The following is a 27,294-nucleotide window of genomic DNA, read 5'->3' as shown; positions in this document are numbered from 1 at the left end:
AATATGTATTTAGTCGACCTGCAACTGTGGACTAGAAGATCCTGACCTACGAGAAAATATCTGCCTAAGCTTATATGAGACTTTCTCTTTCGCTCGGTCAATAAACGTATAAGCGTTAACAGTGCAGTAAATTTTTATCAGCCCGTAAAAACTGTTGCGCACACACGGAAGGATGTTCACGTTAAATAATGCAGCATTGTTATTAGTTTCTTGTGGTTATGCGAACTGATTGCACTTTGCAGTGCATCGTTTCGCTTCTTGCATTTATGTTTGAGATCTTTGACAGGTAACTGCGCTTTAGTATTTAATCACTTTATTAGGGTTCCGTACCTCAAAAGGGATGTCTGTCCGTCCGTCATAGCCTATTTTCTAGGAAACTGTGGACTAATGGAGTTGAAATTTGTACACATATGTAAATTAGTGACCCAAAGATGGACATTTAACGTAAATAAATGAATTTTAAACATGGGGGCTACTTTTAAACGGTAAATGAGAAAGTTAAAGAATTAAGTTTTTTAAACTATATCGTGTTATACAGGGTGATTCAGGAGACGTGAGCAGGACTAACACTGCGCATTTCGTAAATTATAAGCAACTGTTTCGTATCAGTATCAGTGAGGTTAACGTAAATTTTCTAGTCTTATTGAAAAAAAAAGTTATTAATTTATTTACGACATGCATGGTTACCCTAGAATTAGAATACTAAACTACCGATATTCTGTGTCAAATTGAATGTCATCATTGTCATCACGGTCTGGTTACTTTTGAAAACTCGTATCTCACTCAAGTTTGACAGTTTATTTTCTTCGTAATCAAAATGCTGTCATTACGGTTAAAGAGGTTTTAAGTTTATTCATTAGGTCTTGTAGGGTGACCATGATTGTAGAGAATTAAATTTGCCCCCACCAAAAAGTTAAAAAATAGGAAAAAGTGTGGTTGTTTCACCTAAATACGACGGTGATCGATCAATTATCAGTTACTGAGTGTGCAGGATTAGTCCTGCTCACGTCTCATGAATCACCCTGTATATATCAAATAAAAGAACTCGTTTTGAGAATTTTAAATATATTTTTTTTATAATTTTAAAATACATAGGTTAGCACTTAGCAGTTATTTAAGAAAATAGCCAAAAAATTACCATTCCCCCTTTATTTCCGAAACTACTGGGTCTAAAATTTTGAAAAAAAAATTACACAAAATAGTTCTTTACCTATAGAATCTATAGGTAAACTATCTATAGTATAGATGACAGGAAAACCTATTAGAAATGTGCAGTCAAGCGTGAGTCGGACTTAATGTACGGAACCCTTGGAACGCGAGTTCGACTCGCACTTGGCCAGTTTTTTAGTTGTGCATTGTTGGCCTAAGAGCATAAAAAAACGTATCACAATAGATAAATCACATCGTGACTAAAAAAGGCTTCATTAAGTCCGGATGAGTCACCAAATACGTGTCTTCAATATTAATTACACACATTCAATAACAAACTAATACAGTTATGATGGTCGGGCTTACAAACGTGATAATGTCTGTCCATCTCTTTTAATCGCGCGGTGTTAAAAAGTGACGCTTGACCTGACATGCGGATAACTCCGTCCACCATACGGCCGGAACATAATGTTATAGGATTGGTATGGTTTTGTTGGTAAATAATTGATGATAAAACATTAAACACGGATATGCAAAAAAAATATAGGCATTTGAGTTTGGGTTTTATTTGTTTTGGCATGCGTTCATGGATATCGGAATTCCGGAATTTATTCGTTTCATTTTATAATAAAATGATAATATTACGATATAAATTGTAAAACTTATGAATTGGATTATTAGAAGGCAGTTTTTGGTAAGGAGGCTTAGATTATGATTATACCTTAGAGGCTTAGATTATAATTATGACAATAAATTATGAAATGTATGAATACCTATGTTACTAAATATAATATTTTATTAAAAACTACTATTGACTATTTGACTGATTTCATCTTAAAAAAGATTTTTAAATAGTCATCTTTAATATCGATATTAATGTTGGATTTGCGGTATTAAAGGGCCAATATCGGATTTTAATACCGGTATTGAGATATATCCGGTATTGCATGCCGTATTGGCAATAGTCTGTATTTATTAATTAATAAGGTGTCAAGGATAGCATTCATATTACAAAAGCAATAGCTTTGAATCTATAATAGAATTAGCATGGCTAAGCATTCAAAGTAAATATGCAGAGTTGCAGACACTTGATTGCCGCCAACTTATCTGCATTCAACAATTGTCGATCGGGTACTCTGCGTCTAGGGTGGCCATACTTCAGGATTCCCCCAGACATGTCAGGATTTTTCGTCCTTTGTCAGGGTTGAGCGCGGGGACTCTGCGAGTGTCAGGATCTTTAGAAACCTTAATTAACTACTAGAAGCTACCTACAATTTTTGGGCCAAGTATAGCTACAGCATAATAGCTTGCAGATTTAAAAAAAACTTCATGATACGGAGGCCTAAATAACAGACCCAGTGGGGTTTGGAGAAATAACCCTCCAGGAGATGTCAGAATTTTTGGGGTGATTTCCTAACTTTTGTCAGGAATATCAGGAATATCAGGATATTCCATTTTTCATATGGTTACCATAAATATCTACATTCGCATAAATTATCAATATTATCATACTGTCTTTGTTCTGTCCTTTTTAAATCAAACACCAGTGACAGGAACACTTATCGCGATTGAAAACAACTATAACCTGTCGGTCGAGTTAACTTTAACTCTTCAATAACAAAAGGTGTTAAGTTTGCAACACTAACATTTCTTAGTACCTTTTATATAAAGCACGGTGGCATTGACCTAGTAATAACGTAGTGATTAAAACAAAATCGCTGAGCAATTAACAATCATAGCAAACATTCATACATTTTCTAATTTGAGCGTACATATGCAATAGCTTACGAAGGTCGATTGTTACGTATGTTCAAAGTCGATGGCAAGTTAAGAGGTTCTACGGTTGCTTAGGAAAACCTGTGTTGTGTGGAAAAATTGCAGCGCCACCTATTGGACGGTCTCTCTCGGAAACCGATACCTCTTGCGAGTCATTCTTCAAATTTATGCCTGCGTCTAAACTCCGTCAAACCATACTAAATGTATGAAAAGTTTGACGGAGTTGAGTCTGACCGCAGTCATATAATTTGAGAATGACCCTTGGATTGAAAAGATTAGGCCTTATCCTATAACAGTTTAGGTTAATGTTTCGCATAGTTAATAAGTAGGTACAATGGTACATACTTACTTATTAATATTATTGTGTCACTATACATTAGCAATTGTAAATTTTTGACCGAGCGTTAGCGAATGTCTCCGTTTCAACTTAGGCAAGAATGCTTTCGTATGTCCGGAGGTTCTCCCCTGCAGGTTGCTTTTAATAAATGATTCTCGGGAAATTTTGCGGAAAAGTACGTATCAGTGTAAAGACTATTGTGAGTTTGCTGAGATAATTATTCAACGAAGCAAGTATTGACTTTTTTTCCAATAAAAACGAAGCTAATATTTTTTATTTGTGTAAAGTCAACTCTCAAAATATGTGTACAAATCATCTCCAAAATATGTCCCATGTCCCATTAACTCTTATGTCAGTGAATTAAGAACTATGGGACATATTTTTGAGTAAGTTGTCTGCACCCATATTTTTACAGTTGACTGTAATACGTCTCACAATACCTAATGTGCCTGGTTCGCATACGGAGTTCTAAGATTTTGGTGGTCCTTAAAATATCTGTTTACTCAGGATACATATCAAGGTTACAAATCTGCTAATACTTCAAGTCAGACAGTTCAAATACCCCATTAATTTATTGAATAACGACGGAAGTACAAAGAACCTCTTGAAATGCCGACCTTATTCTTAATTACCTGTGGTTCTCAGCATTGTCAGGGGTTCCCATAGGGCAGTCTATTGACGCCGACTATGCTAATGATAGTGTGTTCATGTTACACAGAAGTTTTATCGTAATGGATATTCACAGAAGAACTAAGGTACCTAGACGACTATAGGGCATGCATACTGGTATCCCGAAATTCCCGGAATACCGGTATAACAGACCGATTTTTGTGATTCGAAATATAACGAAAATGCGATTTTTACGAAAGTTTTGATTATTTACATATAAAAAAGTTACAAGGTAATGACAAGCAAACATTAAAAACCTAAAGTTGCCTGGGGCGCTTGCTGCGTTTTCCCGCTGGATTGTCAGATTTAGCTGCTCAGTGAAATGTTCGAAAGTCCAGACATCCAGACAAGTTTATTTGACTTATTTCCAAATTTTTGCGAATACTTAAGTATTCAGTTTAATAGACAACGGAGTTGTGTGTTTTTCTACTAAAGAATACCTATACTTAATTCTACTCAGCACGACTAAGGTTTTTCGCCAATTTTGACCATATAACGGCCATAACCCACATAAGAAATGGTACCTAAATGTAATTTTGTGTACTTACCGTAAAATGGGGTGAGTTGGGTGAAATTTGACTTTCAAACCTCGATAAAATTTTATTTTTACATGTGAAAACTGAATGGTGTATATAATAAGTGGTTCGGACGTTTGTATTTTAGTTTGTATTTTATTTTAGGTAGTTCCATTTCATAACTTTGACGATAAAGAGGAAAACCCACCTCACCCCGTAGTGCCTCGTATTTGGGGTGAGAGGGTTTTTCATACAAAGCTGATTTTGGAAGATTGTTGGATCGATTTTTTTTTATTATGCGTATTACTATAGCCCCATTTTAGATTGGAATACATTATTTTTGTAGTAGTAACCTTAAAATCCCTTCTCACCCCCCCTCTCAAACCTTCTCTCCCCATTCATAACCCAACTCTCCCCGCGAAACCTACTCACCTCGTTTTACGGTACATACTTGTCTATTATTTGTTGTTTATTGTGTGCTTTTATGATTCACGCTTGACGCATTACGAACTACGCAACAAAGGAAATTGAAATATCTCTTTGATGAACGATCATATTTGCATAATATGGATTTATGGAGTTAGGAAGTTTTGTGGCAACGGATACCCAGCTATTAACGGGCCGGTAATGGCAACAGTTAGGGTAGAGGTAGATAGAAATATTCGCAACGGTAGAAGTAGGTATTAGAGATGTTACAATATTTAACAGTACTTACATCTGGTGCTATAATAAGCACATTTCGTAACTACGTCGATTTAAGTTCAATTTCTAAGCGTGTCAATTTCTGAGGTCTTCTGAAAATGGCTGTGTGAAGATTTTTGTAACTGTAAAATCCAAGTCATGGTCACATAGAATAGATTTATCCTAACTATTTCTTAGTTTACCATACTGGCCTATTTTTTGCTTTAAGTATTCTGGATATAGGTACGTTACGTACCGTACGTAACGAAACCCAAATCCCATAAGTAATTTAATTAATACTTAGGTACCTACTTAGATTAAATTTTTGATAATGTAAACCACCCATGGCTACAGTGCAAAGTATCATATGTCAGGAAAAAAGGTTGGGAACCGCTTTACAGGAAGACTACACACTCGTACTGCGGTTAGTACCTAATATGCAAATAACTAAGATGTTTGTCCATTGTGTATAGATAATTATTGGTCAGGAATGTTCCCAGTAGGAATTTCAATAGGCATATATGCCTGGCAAAGGTTAGAACAATGCCGTCGCGCCTGTCGGGTTGGATCTTAAAACTCTTAAATTATAAAAACGATTACGAAAAAGGTATAAAAATTCATTTCTAAAACAGTTCAACTTTTAATTGCATGATGTTCAATGTTCAAGATTTGTTTTACACACGTTTAGGTTGTTTTTGTTCGATTCAGATTGATACTTACGTACCGTAAAATGGGGTGAGTAGGTTTCGCGGGGAGAGTTGGGTTATGAATGGGGTTTGAGAGGGGGGTGAGAAGGGATTTTAAGGCTACTGCTACAAGAATAATGTATTCCAATTTAAAATGGGGCTATAGTAATAGGCATAATAAAAAAAAATCGATCCAACAATCTTCCAAAATCACCTTTGTATGAAAAACCCTCTCACCCCAAATACGAAGCACTACGGGGTGAGGTGAGTTTTCCTCTTTATCGTCAAAGTTATGAAATGGAACTACCCAAAATAAAATACAAACGTCCGAACCACTTATTATATACACCATTCAGTTTTCACATGTCAAAATAAAATTTTATCGAGGCTTGAAAGTCAAATTTCACCCAACTCACCCCATTTTACGGTACTAAGTACTCGTATGTATGTATGATGTTTATGTACTACCGCCGAAGCGTGTACAAGCAGCAACACTCCTAACTGTACCTATATACATCGGTGGACCTTATTACAAAAGGCGTAAGGTCCACCGATAAGTATACTGTTAACAGTGTGGGCGATGGTTCTTAAGCCCCCTACAGACTATGCGCGTGAATCGCGGGCGAAGCCGCGAACGCGAGTGTGGAGTCGATTTCGCTGTCTGCGAACATCGACGCCACACTCGCGTTCGCGGCTTCGCGCCGCGATTCGCGCACGAGTGTGGAGGGGGCTTTAACTGAAACAAAAAACCGGGCAAGTGCGAGTCGGACTCGTGCACGAAGGGTTCCGTACCATAAAGCAAAAAAAAACGGAAAAAATGCAAAAAGAAAACGGTCACCCATCCAAGTACTGACCACGCCCGACGTTGCTTAACTTTGGTCAAAAATCACGTTTGCTGTATGGGAGCCCCACTTAAATCTTTATTTTATTCTGTTTTTAGTATTTGTTGTTATAGCGGCAACAGAAATACATCATCTGTGAAAATTTCAACTGTCTAGCTATCACGGTTCGTGAGATACAGCCTGGTGACAGACGGACGGACGAACGGACGGACGGACAGCGAAGTCTTAGTAATAGGGTCCCGTTTTACCCTTTGGGTACGGAACCCTAAAAATAGCTAATTTTCCAAAATAAATACCTACATTAATATTTTTCGTGTTGATTTGCAGAAATGATCTGTAAAAACTTACGTCCCTTTATTTTCTTTACAGGTCTAAATGAAGAGCAATGAAGGAAGCCGTTTTCTCAGAAACATTGAGAAGATGTAGCATTTCCAGAGGATGAAGTCAGACTTCACTAAATAAACTTGAAGAATATGAGATCTAATTCTCGAAAACTATTCTTAGAGGGTAGACTTAATAAGTACCATTGGATCGCCTTACATTCTGAGAAATAATGCAGAAATTCACACACAATATTAGATCTTCGACGGACGTATGAATTTAGAAACCAAATACCCACGCTTTTTAACACCTTTAGGGGTCAAAACAATATTGGCACAAAACATGACTACAAGCCGATAAATAACTTGCATTTAAGACAATAGTCCTTGATTAAGATCTTTGACAGCGCTTGGTTCAACCCCAAGGTGTGTTTGGAATCTGAATCTATGTAAAGGCCTATGAATGTCTGAGATGTGCGGGAAAGAGACAGAGATGTCGACGAGCAACGAGCTGAGTGAGATGGAGAAGCCGCGGATGAAACCAGCGGTGAGGAAGATCTTCTGCTGCAGTGTGACGGCCGCGTCGGGTTTCATCGCTGCGTACGCGCTGGTAACTATATTTTTTAACTTGGTTTGGTAACTATGATGATTTATTAAAAGTGTGGGCCGCCTGACAGTAAGCAGTGATATTGCTATCTCATTCTACCGCATGGCTGCGTCCCTTGGACTGGCCGGCGCTGGCCCATTGCGTACAGGGGCCATTAGCTATGGGGGCCTAGGCTAAGCTAGCCAGCTAGCCAAGATGACAATCGTTTTTGCAGAAAACGAAACGCTCTCTGTCTCTCTAACTCTATCACTCTTCCATATTAGTGCGATAGAAACAGATAGAGTTTTGTTTCGCTTCTTTCCGAACGATTGTCATCTTGACTAGGCCCCTAGAAAAGTTAAGCTCTTAATCTTCTACTGTGCTCTACAACTAAGTATAGGTACAATGTAATAAACGATAAAAACGCTACTAAGATAATATATCCGGTCACGGGAAAACTGTAAATATTGCAAAATAACATAACAAAGTTTATACACGAACTGCTTATATGTGTCACAGAAATTAACATAAAAGACTCACGTAACTTCAACTGTATAATTTGTTATGAAACTTCTGATGTGAGTACATGTTAATGAAGCCTATCTCTACTGATCTGACATTCCTTTTTAACGCCATTCATCTATGGCAGTTGTTTAAACATTACCATGGGAGGACCATTTAACGTTGCTCTCTCGGGGCATATAAGTCCACAATACACTATTCCTATAAATATCTGTCGTGCTTTCATAATAGTCTTAATTTAGCCCTTAAGTTTCGTGATTACTTCCTGATTTATTTCCCAGACGTAATGTTAACGATTTATTTCTGTGAATTTCTCTATAGCAGTGCCTAGTTAATTAATATATTTTTTTTCGCTTTATCCTAACTATAACCTAAACACCTAATTATAACTACATATAACTTAATCAAATTATTATAAGGAAACAAAAACAGTAAAAACAGTAAAACAGTTGCTGCAATTTGTTTTGCATTTCACCTGATTTATACTTTGACGTATTTTGGCAGTAGGTTACACAAAAGCTTCAGCATAACATAAAGAACGCGTTTATTACACCTTTGAATTTTAACAAAAAGCCGTTACCCACCATTCTGTGTTAACAGCTGTGTCCCTAGTGAAAAAAGGTATAAGTCTCGGGCAGCGCAGTTGTAAATGGGTATAAGTTCCAAGTATATAACACCTGTGCCCTTTTACTCCTAAGCTGCGTGAGACTTGTACCCTTTTTCACTAGGGCCACAGGTATGTTAAAGTGTAGCCGTCTAGAGCTACCATAGCCGAGATTCTCATCGGCCCTAAGGCCATAGATCCCAACCGGCTGGTCGCCATATCGCACGTTATCTAACCGTGACGAAACTGCGACGCGTGCGCAGCAGTGAGAGTGAACTTTGGCAACCGGTCCATTGCTCGGAAGCTGTGGGCCTACCGCGAGGTAGCTTCGACGTATTGCCTCTGTCACACTTACGTACAACTGTACAAGTACAACAAAAAGGCAACACGTCGAACGTGGTTCGCGGTAGGCCCTCTGAACGTAACGAGGGTAAACGTCTCATTTACGGTTTCTTAATTGCAAAGTATTAAGTTAGTTAATCTGTTAATAACTGTTAGGTTAGAAAAGAAGGTTAGGGTAGAAAAAAGTATATTCGGTGAAAGTTTTTAGGCAGTGTCATACCTATATGTATATTATACTGTATAAAAGTACCCTATTAAATGACATATGAATTTGCATACATATATATATTAGTAAACCAATTCCTCGAAAAGGCTCTTACGACCTTGGATTATAATAGAGGTAGAGGCTTAATTACAAATACCAACGAATATATAATTACTCCGTATATTAAATGCATGTATGTATAAGTTAACTATAAAATAACAGATACTGTCCACAGTTAAATGACTTCCAAAATGCGTGCATAGCAAATTCGAATTAATAAATGAGGTTAACTTCCGAGATTGAAACTAATTTATTAAGGTGTGTTGGGATAAAGGTTGACTCTCGCTCGACCGAGCCGTGCCCGGACCGAGGCGTCCGACATGACATTTTCTATGACGGCTGATGGGTGATCGCGTGGTGCTTTCCATAGAAAACAAAGCTCCGGAAATGCTCCGGAAGCTCCGGCCCGGTCTAATGTGAGCCATCCTTAAGTGCGGACTATTTTTCGACAAGATGGTAAGCCTTCACGGTTAATAAATAAATAAATAAATATTATAGGACATTTATTTTACACAAATTTACTAAGCCCCACGGTAAGCTCAAGAAGGCTTGTGTTGTGGGTACTCAGACAACGATATATATAATATATAAATACTTAAATACATAGAAAATAACCATGACTCAGGAACAAATATCTGTATCGTCATAATACAAATAAATGCCCTTACCAGGATTCGAACCCGGGACCATCGGCTTCACAGGCAGGGTCACTACCCACTAGGCCAGACCGGTCGTCGGTCGGTTAATGTATAAAATAAATTCATTCTAGTAAGTAGGTACATATTTTTTTAATACTCCATCGAGAGGACCTTTGCCCACCTCGACACACAAAGTATTGATATCTGCGGTGCATGAAATCGGCAAGTATTAAGCAACATGCACTTTTACCAGTCAAGGGTATCCAGGTATACTTACCTACTATACTTGTAGAGTAATGGTAGAGATCCGGTGGCATAAACCACGCATAAACGATAATCTACCGGAAGTTACCTAAATTGCGGAAGTCCATATTCGGTGGGAAATATCCCTTGAGACGCAAAAATGTTTACACTTTTGCACCTTACTCTTGTGTAGTAAGTAAGGTGAAAAATCTAAACATAATATGTTTGATGTTCGTTGTACCTACTGTTATTTGATTTGATGAATTCATTATTAATATTTTATTGATGGTCACGTCACCAAAGAAAATGCATTAAGGATGATTCACGCTAGACCGGACCGTGCCGAGCTCGAGGCGTCCGACATGTAATTTTCTATGACGGCTGATCGGTGATCACGAGGTGCATAGAAAACGAAGCGTTGGAAGCTCCGGCCCTGCCCAGGCCCGGTCTAGCGTGAGTCAACCTTTAATCATATTTTAGTTATATTTAACATTAATTCTAAACGATACGTTTTTTGACAGAATATGAGCATTATTTCTTTATGTTTATGACTTTTCAATTGTGTGGAACAAAACTGCTTAAGTATAAATCGCTTCAAGTCAATCTTTGATTGCATTGTTGCGCGCGTCAAATTGTAACATTTGGTCTGATTTCACTATTTCACTATAATATGCCCATTGCCCATGTTTGAACAGCGATTAAGAAATGTTTTCAAATGTTTTACCATAAACAGTAGACTGCGCAACGAATGCCCGAGCGAGCATGATATCTGCAGTCTGCACATGCATTTTAACGATATTGCTCGACTGATATAGCTTGAGTGGTACTTCTTTATGGTACCTGTTTACTTAATGTTTTAAATGCGAAAGTAATTTTCTATCACCTCCTCACGCTTAAAAGTGACATTCCATTTCCAACTGCAGCTGCAATACTGTTCATTTTACTATGGAAACGCGTCGCTGTCATTGTCAATTTCCATAGAAAATGAACAGTATTGCAGCTGCAGTTGGAAATGGAATGTCACTTTAAGACGAAAGTGGACGACCGCTCCGGTTCCATACGATTGAAGTACTTACATAGGTAGATGAAATTAGGTTTGGGGGTAGTTTGAGTCCTGGGGAAGGTCACAGGAATCACAGAATAGTTCTCTAGCAGTAGGTAAGTTTTCTAGCAGCTGCCTTTGTCCAAGGATCATCACAATCCGATATCGGATCGGACAATATGAAAACGTTCTAGGTAATTGATAGTGACAAATAGAAAACAAAGACACTAAAATCGAGCGGAGTTTAAAAAAAATGCCATAACTATTTTCTGAGTCACATTCAAATATATTCATATTTCAATTTAAATCATGAATTACTCTGTTTTTCCAGGTAGCGTACGCGATAGCACTAATCTACGAGATAGTATGGGTGGTGGAGTCCCAAAGCGGCCTCCCAGTGGCCTCCGCGTTACTCATGGCGTGCTACTGTATCGTTATAGCGGCCACTGTCACACTGGTCCACGGTCTTATCTCTGTGAGTATACCTACTTACCTTATTCTCTACATTTAGTATACTTTAGTTAGTGGACTCTTGAGATAGAGAGCGCAAGAATACGTTGAAATAAGACTTGCTCATTCATAGCTCATAGGCAATAAAAATATCGCGATATCTCAAAATTGAAGGCTTAAAAGTCATGCAAAATAAAATTAACTTTTACTATAGGTTCACTAGACTTATATCGACCGGCATATGAACAATCTCAGCAAATCATGATACCTAACATCCGTCTCATTCCACCAAATTAAAATATAATAACAATCTTTAGAGAATAATTTATTATTACCAGACATCGTAAATTTTATAGCATTTTTAGTGCGCTGGAGTATCGATCCAGAGGCCGTGAGTTCAAGTCTCACCCAAGACATTAATTTTTCCACTTTTTAATTTATTCTAAGCTTAGTAGCATCGTTAGCACTGTTAGCAGACGTTTCTGCTTGTTAAAAATTAAATACAGCGGAGTGGTGTTAACGGAATTGGTATAGATACCCAACTCGATCCAACTCCAACTGAAATGGTAAATTTAATCATTAGGGTTGAAATTGTTTATATATATACCAATTCCGTTAACACCACTCCGCTGCACCAAAAATGCTATATAATTTACGATGTTTGATGTTTATTGCCTATCCAAAACCTATAATGACTGTTGTTGGAAAAGATTTTATCGTGAGACACAAAAATATGTATACATTTGGTTTCCATGACATAAATTCAGTGGCGTAGCTAGACGTGGGCGAAGTGGGCCGTCGCCTAACGGCCTCGCGTTCCAAAGGGGGCCTCGCGCGAAGCCCCTTCGGGCACAGTGAAAGAAAAGGGCCTCGCAATTCGCACACGGCTAGATTATTGGTATTGTCTTTGGACACTGGCATGTGTCCAAAGACAATATGAATCATGAATGTTTATGTTATTGTTATGCTTCACGTGTTTATATGATTGTTTCAGAAAAACAACAAGTGCCTGCTCTCGTGGCTGATCACCGTGATACTCGTGCTCATACCGGAGTGCGTTCTAGTCTTCTATATGTCCATTAGTCATTGGGTAAGTATCTCGGCCCCATCGTCGGCAATAATTGACTTAGGCCTAGTCACATGACTATAGTCAAGAGTGAAGAAGAATATGCAGCGACACCTGACACCTAAATAACTAGTTATATTAACCCAAGTAGCACAGATTTGCTGTATAGCAGCCGCATAATGAAGTAAGAATACGCTTGAAGCTGGAATAAAAAAGCTGCATAAGAGCTGTATAAGCGTCTTTTCAGCTTTTATTACTCTTAAATGGGCACAAATTAGGCAGCCTTAAGTTCACATAGCTACTTAAGAGCGCTGTAGCAGCAATTTAACGGAATTATAAGTGGCAACAGGAGTTATAAGAGGTGTATATTGACTGGGTAAGAGACCACCAGTTACCCTTTATTCAGCTAATATGTCACATGTGCACCCTAATACCGGGAAAGATTGACGTTGGGCTGAATAAAAGATAATTAATAACATACTTTTACACCTCTGCCTTAAAAAGCAGCTATTATTTAGTATAGTGACACTGACGATGAACGCAGAGGTGAACATATTTATATTGAAGTAAAAACGTTAAGCGCAACGACGCCATAAGTCATTTTGTTAAAGTGTTTAGTTGAATGTTAGTACATGATCTTTTATATATTTACGCGAGAAAGATGTTTGGGAATGCAAGTTTATTGACATTATATATATACATTATCTAAGAAAATTTCAGTGCGCCACGAAAATAATCAGTATTTATTTAATTTAATGATATAAATAAGCTATGTGTAAAAACTATTTCAGTGGTTTGGACAGAATTATGAGACAAAAAGTTAATAATATTTAACGTTATAGGAAGTACTAAACTAATGATTTAGGTTAAGAACTCATGCACAAAACCTTTTTGTTACCCTTAAAAGTTGGAAAAGTAATTTCAATTTTGTAGGTTATCTACAATAAAATGGCGATCAATGTTAAAAAGCAACGTGAACCATTAAAATTCTAATATGCAGCATAAGACTGTTATATATCTGATAAAGATACTTAAGTGAACCACTATAAAGTCCAAGTCGTTATTTCGATACACTAGTGAACCTCTAAACAGTTATAAGGCATCTTGTGAACGTTTAAACAGCCGCTATGCAGACAGTCTCAATGGTAGTATAATAGGCTGCTTAGCGGTAAACATGTTCAGCGCTAAGCCGTATTATGCGCCACATGTGTTCGATTATACTTCTATTGGTTTCATTATAGTTCACTCGTTCTCCCTTATAATAAGTCAGTGAAATAAAAGCTGCTTAGCGGTAAACATGTTCAGCTATAAGCTGTATTATGCGCCACATGTGTTCCATTTATACGTCTATTGGCTTCATATTAGTTCACTCGTGCTCCCTTAAAGGTCAGCGTAATAAAAGCTGCTTAGCGGTAAACATGTTCAGCGATAAGCTGTATTATGCGCCCCATGTGTTCCATTATACGTCTATTGGCTTCATAATAGTTCATTCGTGCTTCCTTAAAAAGTCAGAATAATAAAAGCTGCTTAGCAGTAAACATGTTCAGCTATAAGCTGTATTATGCGCCACGTATGTTCCATTATACGTCTATTGGCTTCATAATAGTTCACTCGTACTCCCTTAAAAGTCAGCGTAATAAAAGCTGCTTAGCGGTAAACATGTTATGCGACAAGCTGTATTATGTGCCACATGTGTTCCATTATACGTCTATTAGCTTCATAATAGTTCACTTGTGCTCCCTTAATAAGTCAACGTAATAAAAGTCCACAATTACCTCCTTATACAGCACATGGCGTAATTTTATCCACTAAACAGACCTTATAACGGTTAAAGCATTTGATAACCCTTAAAGCTGTATAAAGTCGTAGCAAATATACCTTTATATCACTCTTTGCGTATTAATGGTAGTTTTCAGAGCCGTAATGCAGCGTTTAATCAGCCCTAAGCTATATAAATATCACTGAGATCTATTATACAGCTGTAGGACCAGGAGTGTGCTCTTATAAGAGTCTTAATACGCACAGAGCGTTAAATAGAACTAAAAGTGAGTAGTTATAGAGCTATCTGTGCTACTTGGGAAGTTATATTGTTCGTGATTCTTCACAAATAGGTACCTATATCTGTGTCGGGACAGAACAGTCAGGCCAGCCTGGACGAATATTTACACACAAATCCCTTCTTAATTAAAGCTTTCTTCATTAAAGTATCATTCTATGGAACTTGCTAACTATGTAAACAAACCGCCATATTGAAATTGTCTCTGAATGATGAATTGACTAGTGACTTTTGTTTACATAGTTAGCAAGTTCCATGGAATAACACTTTATAATTCGTAGGTATTAAGTATATCGTCACTACTTTGAAAAATTCTCGTATCTCGCACTGCTACCCAGAGTTAAAACGCAGTAACTCTGTACGCATCCCATACATTAGTTACCACATTTTTCTTTTGATTGAAAGAAGAAGATACGAGTTTTTTCAAAGTAGTGACGATATGTAAATGTTGTGTTCTACGAAATCTTAGTAAGAGTGAAGCGGAGGTAAAGGCATGCATGAGTCAATTTTGCACCTGTGGCCAATTTAATATGCAGTGGGTATATGTTTTAACGTTAAAACCGTGCACGTTCCAAGAATCAATACGCTCTCAATTGATTTGTGCAGATTATTTTTATAAGCCAAACATACTTAGGTACACGTACCTACATTACTTACTTTATATTGAGATTAGATGTACCTACTCTTTATTGCTGGACCTGGGTATGTCCTTAAACTACGTCCAGGACCCGGGTATGTCCTTAAACCACGTCCAAGACCACCGGTGGACGGGCAGCAGCGTCCCTCAAATTCGGTGTACTCGACTGCGATCGCCAACCCGCCTGCCAAGCGTGGCGACTATGGCATTCACCCCCCAAAAAAGGGGAGGCCTATGTTCAGCAGTGGACGTCTTATGGCTGAGATGATGATGATGATGACTCTTTATTGCACACCTCAAAAGCAAAATAGAATCAAATTCAGAAAAAAAACCGGTCAAGTGCGAGTCGGACTCGCGCACAAAGGGGTATGGAACCCTGGAATTATTGTATGGGAGTCCCACTTAAATATTTATTTTATTCTGCCTACCTACATATTTATTGTTGCCAAGCCATAGGCGTACGCACGGTGGGGCAAGGTGGGGCAGTTGCCCCACCCTGGTCTCTGACCATAAGCTAAGAATTTCTGTTTCAACCGTACCCTGTTTACAACGTACCCAGCCTCCCCTACTTCTGCCCCACCCCTTAAAAAATGCTGCGTACGCCCATGTGCCGAGCAGTGGTGGCCGAGTGGATATGACGCGTGACTTTAAATCCGGAGGTCGCGGGTGCAAATCCTGGCTCGTACCAATGAGTTTTTCGGAACTTATCTACGTAATATCATTTGATATTTACCACTAGCTTTTCGGTGAAAGAAAACATCGTGAGGAAACCTGCATACATCTGCGAAGAAATTCAAAGGTGTATGTGAAGTCCTCAACCCGCATTGGGCTAGCGTGGGGACTATAGCCCAAGCCCTCTCGCGCATGAGAGGAGGCCTGTGCTCAGCAGTGGGACGTATATAGGCTGAAATGATGATGATGATGATGATGATTTATTGTTGTTATAGCGGCAACAGAAATACATCATCTGTGAAAATTTCAACTGCCTAGCTATCACGATTCATGTGATGCAGCCTGGTGGCAGACAGACAGACGGACAGACAGTCAGACAGACGGACAGACAGTCAGACAGGACAGGCAGTCAGACAGACAGACGGACAGACAGTCAGACAGACAGACGGACAGCGGAGTCTTAGTAATAGGGTCCGGTTTTCTACCCTTTGGTTACGGAACCCAAAAAAACTCTAGTTAAAAGACAAGTGAAACGCGATCTCTTGCAGACTTTCAGATGTCTGTAGTTTTAGGTATAATGCAGTGAATTAAATCGCCATTTGTCTGTTATTTCAGGGCCTGCAAGGCGTGTACGGCGGTGCGGAGCTGGCGTGCTACGTGGCGCGACTCCCCGCCATTGTGTGCGGCGTCGTGTTAGTGCAGTCGGCATACGCCATTCGGGAAGCTAGGTATAAATTACCGTACAGAAAGGAAACTTCCTACAAAACCGAAGTTTGACAGCAGTTCAGGTTTGAATCATGCTGTCCCTTTCTAATATATGGCACTATCCCTTTCGGCTATTTAGGGTTGTCAAAAGTCAAGCCTTTAGCTTATCTGTGGTCGTGCACGCAAAGGGACGTCAAGTTGTGTCAACCCTAATAATTGCTCGGAGCAATGCTGAGCCGAACGGAGCCGAGTTTTATATAATGAAATATGCATTGCATTAAATACCATTACATTTGGACCATGAGATGTCAGCGTTAGGGATGACTCACGCTCACGCTATCGCTAGACCGGGCCGTGCCCAGGCCGAGGCGTCCGACATGCCATTTTCTATGACGGCTGATCGGTGATCACGTGGTGCTTTCCATAGAAAAAGAAGCGTCGGAAGCCGGCCCCGGCCCGGTCTAGCGTGAGCGATCCTTAACCCGTGGAAGGTCTGCCACACGGTACGCTTTCCTCAACGGTATGAGTATCGACATATCAGAATTTTTCCAGTTTACGATGACTCAACTAGTAAAAAGTACCTACTTCTTAAGGGCCCCCCCACATCTGGCGTCTTTCGAGCGTCGGCGTCTACCATTCTATGGCGGACGTCGACGCAACGTCGACGCAGCGTCGACGCAACTGCGCAGCGACGTCATTTTCCATAGCGCTGGACCGACGCCAACAGACGCCGACGCTCAAAAGACGCCAGATGTGGGGGGGCCCTAAGGGCCCCCCCACATCTGGCGTCTTTCGAGCGTCGGCGTCTACAATTCTATGGCCGACGTCGACGCAACGTCGACGCAGCGTCGATGCAACTGCGCAGCGACGTCATTTTCCATAGCGCTGGACCGACGCCGACAGACGCCGACGCTCGAAAGACGCCAGATGTGGGGGGGCCCTAAAGTGTCATTCTATGGAACTTGCTAACTATGTAAACAAAAGTCACTAGTAAATTCATCATTCTTTGACAATTTCAATATGGCGGTTTGTTTACATAGTTAGCAAGTTCCATAGAATGACACTTTACGAGACTTCAGTGTCGCCCCTCTCTTATAACTCTGCTCATTGCCGCAATGGCCGCTGCCGATGCCGCTGCCGCACTCAGTATATTCGCTCTGCTCGCGTCCTAAAACCGATACTGTATTCTTATTTTGAAAATCGTTTCCCTTTTCAGGAACGCCGGGTACGCCAACGGGGCCGCAGTGGGCGGCAGCGAGTTCGACGCCAGCCACTACGTGCCCGAAGCGCCGGCCGCGTTCACCAACGATGGCTTCATGGCTGACAACGGTATGGTGTTCTATTCTTCTACTAATATTTATATCAAACACCTCATGATGGGAATATGAAGCGCTGGTGGCCTAGCGGTGAGAGCGTGCGACTTGCAATCCGGAGGTCGCAGGTTCAAACCCAGCTCGTACCAATGAGGTTTTCGGAACTTATGTACGAAATATCATTTGATATTTACCAGTCGCTTTTCGGTGAAGGAAAACATCGTGAGGAAACTGGACTAATCCCAATAAGGCCTAGTTAACCCTCTGGGTTGGAAGGTCAGATGGCATTCGCTTTCGTAAAAACTAGTGCCTACGCCAAATCATGGGATTAGTTGTCAAGCGGACTCCAGGCTCTCATGAGCCGTGTCGAAATGCCGGGATAACGCGAGGAAGAAGAAGAAACACCGGATGAAGGGAGACCTACCTCTGTCCCTCAAGCGTAGGCTCATGGATATATGGGTACTTCCAGTTCTCATCTGCGGTGCTCAGACTTGGTCTGTCACGGAAACTTAAAAGTCTAAACTCGGGGTTCGCCAGAGAGCTATGGAGCGCAGCATATTCGGTGTAAAATTAAGGGATCGAGTCCGAAACACCACGCTGCGCTCTAAGACTCAAATAATAGACGTAGCTCGGATAGTGACTAAATGGGACTACTTAATTGTCATCTCTGCCGAATGCCGAACGACTTATGGGCCAAGTTAACCACGGAGTGGGAGCCACTCGACTCCCACGAGTCTAACCGGGGATCCGGCAGACCTCGTGGGCGATGGCGGGATACCTTGGACTCCTTTTTGAGAGCCTGGCCAGATATAGCACTAAACATAAACGAGTGGAAAAATAGGGGCGAGGCCTTTGCCCAGCAGTGGGACACAGTGGGCTCTGAATAATGAATAATAATAATACAATCACGCTAATCAATTTTGTTCCAGGCAAATCTGGCTCCATGCCCGACCTGCGGCGGCACCTCGCATCGCGCCAGTCCTTCAACCAGGGCTACCACATGCCGCCGCCACCACCAGCCTACTGGCAGCACCTCGCCGAGCGGCAGTACGCCGCCAGCCTCCGCGGCTACCCGAAGCCCACAGGCTACCCGCAAATGTACGGAACCTGGGTCGGCCCGCGCTCCGGCCCTTACGACAACCCTTACAAGCGCAGACACTCCATAGTCGGCGCTTTCGCCGACGAATACCCGGCTAAAGACTACGAATACGAAGACAGGGCTGACTGTAAAAGCGAGATGGCGTATCCATACTACAGACATTATTACGACCCTAGAATGCATTATCCCCCTGAGTATGATCCTAGATTTTACCCCAGAGACGACGCCTATGGAGTTAATTTGCTAAGACATGATCCGTATCATTTTAGCAATTCAAGAGACAGAGCGTTCTATGGGCAAGGGTTGAGGAACAGCCATAATTCGGTTGGGAACGAATCGGACGATTTGGGGAAATATAAGGATGTGGCTCTGTGATGGTTTAATTTAAATAGGTATATAATAGATTTTTAAAAATGAAAGGCGAATATCGAACTATTTTCTTATTTAATGAGATCTTATGGACAGATAATTCGTGTTTGGATAAGTAATACAAGCGGAAAGATATCCCTTGATGGCATTAAAATTATCTCGCCGATTTAAAATTAAGCATCTAAGTACTTACTTTAAAATATATAATAAAAAAATGATATTGATGATTATGAATGTTCAATAAATGATATGAATAAAATTATATACGTAAACGTATTTAGCATAATAAGTATTTGAAAATAAGTAGAATAACTTATTGTAAGATAAGATACCTTACTTACCTAAGTATTTTTGTAATTACATATTTAGTTAAGTAGTTACCTAATAACCAAAGGTGTAAATATTGAAAAATCTATTTGTATTAACGGCAATCTACTTACATTACGTACGTTAAAAGTTTCGAGTCACTATGTTAAAAGCGAGGACAGAATAAATAATATTTTTTAGATATTTTTTTCATTATGTACCTACTAAAGTATTCCAAAATATCGGCGGAACTCGTGGAAGAATATGATTCGAGCACTACACATCAGCAGGATGTAGGGTTGCCAGGTGGTCGGGATTTGGCGGGATTCTCCCGATTTTTAGCATGTGTTCCCGATTCCCGACAAAGTGTAAACTGTCCCGAAAAACAGCTTCACGTTGTAAAACAATAATTTCAAGTTCCGAACTGTCGTCGAGCGAGTGAGCTGACGTAGTGCCAATAATGTAAAATATAGTTGTTTTTAATAGAATTACTTTAAATTGAATGTATTTTTTTCCTGACTTAAGTCCCAAAATCCCGAAAAATTGATATTGTTTCCCGATAATAGCGCCTTTCGATCTGGCAACCCTAGCAGGATGGAAAGAAGAAAGGAGATCGCAAAATTTCCAAATCTGATGAAGCCCTGAAACTTATCATCATCATCTTCATTGTGTTGTTTCGGCATTTTGCCCCGACTCATGGAAGCCTGGGGTCCTTTTGGTAACTAATTACTAGCCCTTATTGGGATTAGTCAGGTAAGTTTTGCAAGACCTAAAACTACGTAATTGCGTTTGAGCTAGGTATACCTAACTGAGTTTTATGTTCAGTACAAACAACTAGGTAAGGTGTAGGTATTCGGGTAATACCGAATGTCGGATAATTCCGAAATTCAGATGAAAATCACCCTTAATTCCATCATAATAAAAGTCTCTTTTCGGAATTATCCGACAGTTTACGACATTCGGAATTACCCGAGTAGGTAAACCTTATGTACTTAACTTAAATCATCAATTAAACTTAAAACATCTGTAATACCATGGATTGCGACATTTGCGACGAATAAATGATTTTGATTATCTCAACCTGTATGGTACAAGAACTGCGTGTATAGTTCGTTTTTTTTTTGCATTAGAAAGAACTCCACAGAAGCAAGCGTGCAGTTTTTATCAGGCTCTTTAATTGTTAATAATTATTGAATTATCTAATGTAGCATGGTCAATACATATAATTTACTTCAAATTATTACCGCTATAAGTGTCGGATTTGGAACCACAAGCTTACTTCTGCGAAGTTCTTTCTAATGCTAAAAAAAACGAACTATAGTGTTGAGGGACTAGAGTCTGACCAGCGAGTCGTGTCACAAGCTATTTTTTAAAATTCTTTATATGGCAACTTTTTATCCTATCAAATAATCTGTCAGTTTCAAGCTGTCATTTAATTTCATAGTAATTTTATTGCCAGGTGCGGTTTTTATTGAAATTCCCGCGTTTTTTTGTGCCACGACTCGCTGGCTCTACCTACCGCGAAAATCGAGATAATTTGATCCCTAACTAAAATAAATCCGGGGAAATCCCAAGAGAAATGTCGACAGATTCGGACCACGGTAAGTTTTCATGCCATGTGCAACGTCAAGTATGCAGTTTATATGTACCTATTCTTACTGCCAGGTTCGTGCAAAATTAGCGTGGTCAGCAAAGAATATAATACTCACTAGGAGAAGAACGGTAACTCCATACAAAAAAATGTCCCCAAACGTTTATACGTTTATACTAATAGCGCCGCGTTGTGTACCAAGAACTAAAGTTGACAAGCGGTTTAGCCTGGCGGGTATTGGTAGGTAGTAATTCTGTTGATAAACATATTTGTTATCTTCATATCACGAAATATATGATAGATGCAAATATTACCCCTTGTTTGTGGTATTATCAATTGATTTAAATAAAAGGCATATTTATGTTTATAACATTGTATAATTTTATTCATTAAAAATATGTTTTACATATAGAAATATACACTGAAAATTAAACCCTGACAACTTAATAAAAAAATTGACATTAATAAAGCGCATTCACAAAGTTTCCAGTGTAACACAAATAACATTAGGCATGCCTACCTATTACACTTTAAACACAGATACACTACACTTTACACAGTTTACACACGGCATTTTACACAGATTTCTAACTTGTATTCATACATTTCTTCGCGGTTAATTAATACGCTTTCCAGATGCATTATGACTCGGTTCCTTCTGAACCCACTAAAACTGAATTTCACTCTGGCTGCTTCAACAGCTGTTGCTCCGCATTTAGCACATTTTCTATGTGCATTGCTGTAATCCATGTAGGTTGTAGGTACAGACTTACAGTCTTAAGTGGTAGTACCGCTACGTTGTATTTATTATTTAAAGATTTAATAAATAAAATTTTCGTTATGAACTTTAACCACAGCAGTTGGACAGAGTCATTGACAAATATATTTTTTATTATGGTGGGTAGACGTACCTACCCTCCATATATTTTATGGACATTGATAAAGACAGTTGGAAGCAAATATTCAAATTTAAAACTGAATCGCGTATAATTAAGTTTTAAGCGTTTTAAGTCCCGTTTTATGATTAATAATGTATAAAATTCGTGATAATTTAAATCAGAGTTGGGAGCAATGTTGCTGTAGAAAAATGTTTTTAATTTTATTACTCGCAACTTTTTCTCGGAGGCCAACGCACACATAGAAGCTTCAGGCGCACACATGCGCAATTGTTTGGGGACATAACTTTCTTAGGAAGTGAACAGGCCTTGGTGGTCAGTGTCTAGCGCTCTTTTCAGAACTGAAAAAATAAATGATACCATAACCCTGGAACTACTTTGTTCCGCTTTGTTCTTTCGCTCGTCTAAGAGCGATAGAGAGGCAGATAACGAAATAACTTATTTTGATTTTGCATCTCATTCTAGCGAAGCTTACAGATAAAGCCGTGTCCCGTGTTGCGTTACCCATATGAACAAAAATTTTGCAGTAACAAAACGTTTTCACCAAGGGCCCAACCTTTTCTGTTCTCTTTCACGACGCAGCAACTAGTATCATTTCTCTCTCCTCGCTCTTTTAAAATGCGGTTTGTCAAAAAAGGACAACCATACTGTTGACAAGGTGGACTTCAAATCAAGTGTTGCCTTTCTTGATGCGCCCAGGCTGTGTATGTGTGCGTAATAGCGTGTATGTGTGCTCTTTTAGGGATGTGAAAAGTCGATTTTAATCATGTTATATATCGATAAACGCTACACAGCGGAACGAAATAGCGATTAAGTGAAGCTTCAATATCTTCGTTAAACATAAACATAATTGAAATGCTAATGGATAATGAACATATTATAATATAATAATATAATTCAATTATTGCGGAACACCTATTTTAGGAGGTATTTATGTATTTCAATTAAATATCTGAACTTTCCCTTGGTTCCCTGCTGGGGCGTGACTATAAAATTGTGATATGATAACCACAATAAAGAATAAAAGCGTTTTTGGTCATTTTAGGTATCGTTAAGCCTTTGAAGTAAAATTAAAATTGCAAGAAATGTCGATAGTTTATCGATATTGTTACAACCTCATTTCATACCGCATATCACATTATCGACGGTCTTCATATGTCATGTCTGTCAATTCACTTTTCATTGTCAACGTATTTATAAAACATTAATTAAGCCAATAAATATGTAATTTATATCAGTGGCGACGAGGATTAAAGAAAAATCGTCACAAAATGAACAGCGAACAATTTGACAAATTCCTTGCATTGCAAGCTACACAACAACAACAAATCTCGGACATATTACAATTGCTGTTAACGCAACAGCAAAAGGCAGCTGCCGCGACTCCCACACCAACAACGACACACGGCACGGAGTCGCCCAGCTCTTCGAACACGAACGGTAACAGAAACAATGTTTACAACGGCTTTAAGAGCGACAAATTCAACCCGGATGACACCGCAGTTGAAAATTTTATCGACTATTTCGAAACCAAATGCAAACTTTGGGGCGAGGATGCACGTATCATACAGAAGGAACTGCTATTTACCTGCCTCTCACCGGAGACCTTTCACGAAATTAAGGTTGCCCTTACACCGCACTTTGAAAACAGTACATATGCGGATATTCGAAATAAACTGCTCGACCTATTTAGAATTAAACGCACACGATACAGAGCATTAACGGACTTTTGGAACTGCATACGAAAAGACAACGAATCTATGGAACATTACGCTAACAGATTGAAAGAAATAAGTAAAGATTGTGGCTATAGCGATAACTTATTAGAACGACAGTTACGTGACCGATTTGCAACCGGGCTTAACCACGAACAATTACAGATCGACCTGAAACAAAAATGGCCGGATCTACAAGAAATTCAAGATGGTACGACGAAAGAAGTCACCTTCTCTCAGATTTTTAGCGTTGCTCAATCGCGGGAACGAGCAGAAGGCGATACAGACACACACGTCAAAGTCAATAAGATTAAAAGAAACCCCAAATCTTACCAGAACACGTCACCGCGCAAATTACGGACCCATCAATGCTTGAGATGCGGTGAGCCCGAAAGACATCCATTAAACCAGTGTGCTGCCAAAGCACATACATGCAAACAGTGTAACACACCAGGTCACTTTGAGGATTGCTGCATCAAATCAGGCAAAGCATGCTTACCTAATCGGAACTATAAACAAACAACATTTACTAAAGGAAACAAGCTGCACAAACTTAAGCATGACGGGAGCAGCAGCCACTCGTCTCAATCTTCCTACTCAGACGACAGCGGAGATGAAACGGACGTTGTCTGTCAAATAAGCAAAACTAAAAGCAAGGACAGCAAAAAAATTGATGTTTTCATTAACGACATTCCGTGCACGATGGACTGGGACCCCGGTTCACTCTATTCAATTATTAGTACACAATTGTGGGCGCGTATCGGAGCTCCTTCCCTCATGAAGGCTCCCAGCTTGCGCGCATATGGAAATACAAGACTCAAACCAAAGGGTCTAACAAACGTTACCGTACGCATTCAAGACGAGGAAAAACTACTTCCTGTTGTTGTAATGAAGTCAGCTGACCCTATGTTGTTCGGCCTACAGTGGAGCGAAATGTTCCAGATGGATTTCCCAAAGCCAGTCTATTCCATCAAGAAAACTCGACACGAATCCATTACACTAAAACAACTCTTGGACAAGCATACAACTCTCTTCGACGGCAAACTTGGAAAAGTAAAAGAATATCGAGTAAACATACATATCAAGCCCCATGCTCAACCGAAACACATCCCAGCCAGATCAATTAAATTTTCAATGAAGAAAAACATTGAAGTTGAACTAGATCGTTTGGTCGAAGAAGGAATTATAACCAAAGTAGACCCAAATATAACTCCGGTTCAGTGGGCAACGCCGACAGTTAACGTGGTGAAAACCAATGGCCAGATCAGAATCTGTGGTGACTTCCGCAGTACACTTAACCCTGTTCTTATAACACACGCACACCCTGTTCCTTTATTTGACCAACTACGCCAGAGTCTAGCGGATGGTGAGAAATTCTCGAAAATTGACCTAAAAGACGCGTACTTACAATTTGAAATTGAACCTGAATCGAAACAATTCCTGACAATATCGACACACAAAGGATACTACGTCTACAACAGAATGCCGTTTGGCATTTCGACGGCGCCGTCAATATTCCAACATTACCTTGACAAGCTTCTAGAGGGATTGCCAAATGTAGCAGTCTATTTTGATGACATTGCGGTTACAGGGAAAAATGACAAAGACCACCTTGAAACATTACGTACCGTATTCGAAAGACTGGAACAAGCCGGATTGAAAGTCAATTTAAAGAAATGCACCTTTTTACAGCCAGAAGTCGAATATCTTGGACACACAATTGACAAAAATGGAGTACGCCCTACAAAATCAAAGATTGAAGCCATCACCAAAGCCTCCCCGCCAGCTAATGCCAAGGAGCTACGAGCATTCCTTGGGTTGGTCAACTTCTATGAGCGGTTTATACCACACTTGCACAGCGTCTGTGCTGATCTTCACGCACTAACTGGAAACAGGGTGAAATGGCAATGGACCGACAAGGAAGCTGAGGCTTTTGAACGTGCTAAGTTAATGATTGTACATTCTAAACCACTTGTAGCTTTCAATGACAAATGCCCACTTTATCTAGCCTGTGATGCTTCAGAAAAGGGCGTCGGAGCAGTGCTTTTTCACATGAGGAATAATATTGAACAACCAATCGCTTTCGCATCACGAAAACTCCGACCCGCAGAGTCAAAGTATTCTGTCATAGACCGCGAAGCCCTAGCAATATTTTATGGAATTAGAAAATTTGACCAATACCTTCGCGGCACGAAATTTACATTAGTCACGGATCATAAGCCCCTAATACACATTTTGGGATTCTTGGGCATTCTTGATAAATAGTCTGCGATCAGGTTGTTACAACCTTTTGTATACTTAATGTCGTAATCGTAACTTCCAATTATTAAAGCCCATCGTACTAGGCGATTGTTAGCGAGTTTGGGTAAGTTTCGTTGAGATCCCAAAATGTGTATTAGGGGCTTATGATCCGTGACTAATGTAAATTTCGTGCCGCGAAGGTATTGGTCAAATTTTCTAATTCCATAAAATATTGCTAGGGCTTCGCGGTCTATGACAGAATACTTTGACTCTGCGGGTCGGAGTTTTCGTGATGCGAAAGCGATTGGTTGTTCAATATTATTCCTCATGTGAAAAAGCACTGCTCCGACGCCCTTTTCTGAAGCATCACAGGCTAGATAAAGTGGGCATTTGTCATTGAAAGCTACAAGTGGTTTAGAATGTACAATCATTAACTTAGCACGTTCAAAAGCCTCAGCTTCCTTGTCGGTCCATTGCCATTTCACCCTGTTTCCAGTTAGTGCGTGAAGATCAGCACAGACGCTGTGCAAGTGTGGTATAAACCGCTCATAGAAGTTGACCAACCCAAGGAATGCTCGTAGCTCCTTGGCATTAGCTGGCGGGGAGGCTTTGGTGATGGCTTCAATCTTTGATTTTGTAGGGCGTACTCCATTTTTGTCAATTGTGTGTCCAAGATATTCGACTTCTGGCTGTAAAAAGGTGCATTTCTTTAAATTGACTTTCAATCCGGCTTGTTCCAGTCTTTCGAATACGGTACGTAATGTTTCAAGGTGGTCTTTGTCATTTTTCCCTGTAACCGCAATGTCATCAAAATAGACTGCTACATTTGGCAATCCCTCTAGAAGCTTGTCAAGGTAATGTTGGAATATTGACGGCGCCGTCGAAATGCCAAACGGCATTCTGTTGTAGACGTAGTATCCTTTGTGTGTCGATATTGTCAGGAATTGTTTCGATTCAGGTT

The 27,294-nt window shown here is 39.7% G+C and overlaps 3 protein-coding genes across 3 annotated transcripts in view; 2 read left to right on the top strand and 1 right to left on the bottom strand.

Annotated features, from left to right (window-relative positions):
- LOC134678524 (uncharacterized) overlaps positions 1-20,090 on the top strand; it is a 32,616-nt gene extending 12,526 nt beyond the window's left edge. The window contains exons 2-7 of the mRNA XM_063537101.1: positions 7,025-7,585; positions 11,549-11,692; positions 12,662-12,757; positions 16,714-16,826; positions 18,020-18,132; positions 19,046-20,090. Coding sequence (XP_063393171.1) covers positions 7,439-7,585; positions 11,549-11,692; positions 12,662-12,757; positions 16,714-16,826; positions 18,020-18,132; positions 19,046-19,590 — 1,158 coding nt within the window. The 5' untranslated portion in view covers positions 7,025-7,438 and the 3' untranslated portion in view covers positions 19,591-20,090. The remainder of the gene's footprint in view (positions 1-7,024; positions 7,586-11,548; positions 11,693-12,661; positions 12,758-16,713; positions 16,827-18,019; positions 18,133-19,045) is intronic.
- LOC134678739 (uncharacterized) overlaps positions 1-27,294 on the bottom strand; it is a 336,630-nt gene that overhangs the window by 17,529 nt on the left and 291,807 nt on the right. The window lies entirely within an intron of this gene.
- LOC134673055 (uncharacterized protein K02A2.6-like) lies at positions 23,649-26,357 on the top strand. Its single transcript, XM_063530994.1, has one exon. It carries the CDS (start codon positions 23,649-23,651, stop codon positions 26,355-26,357), a length of 2,709 nt encoding a protein of 902 aa, XP_063387064.1.

Source organism: Cydia fagiglandana, chromosome 2 (genome assembly GCF_963556715.1).
Source record: "Cydia fagiglandana chromosome 2, ilCydFagi1.1, whole genome shotgun sequence".
Classification (NCBI taxonomy): domain Eukaryota; kingdom Metazoa; phylum Arthropoda; class Insecta; order Lepidoptera; family Tortricidae; genus Cydia; species Cydia fagiglandana.
This window is presented reverse-complemented; position numbering and strand designations above follow the sequence as displayed.

Excerpts from the sequence above, each read along its gene's own strand:
- LOC134673055 (XM_063530994.1), top strand. The coding sequence starts at position 23,649 with ATGAACAGCGAACAATTTGACAAATTCCTTGCATTGCAAGCTACACAA.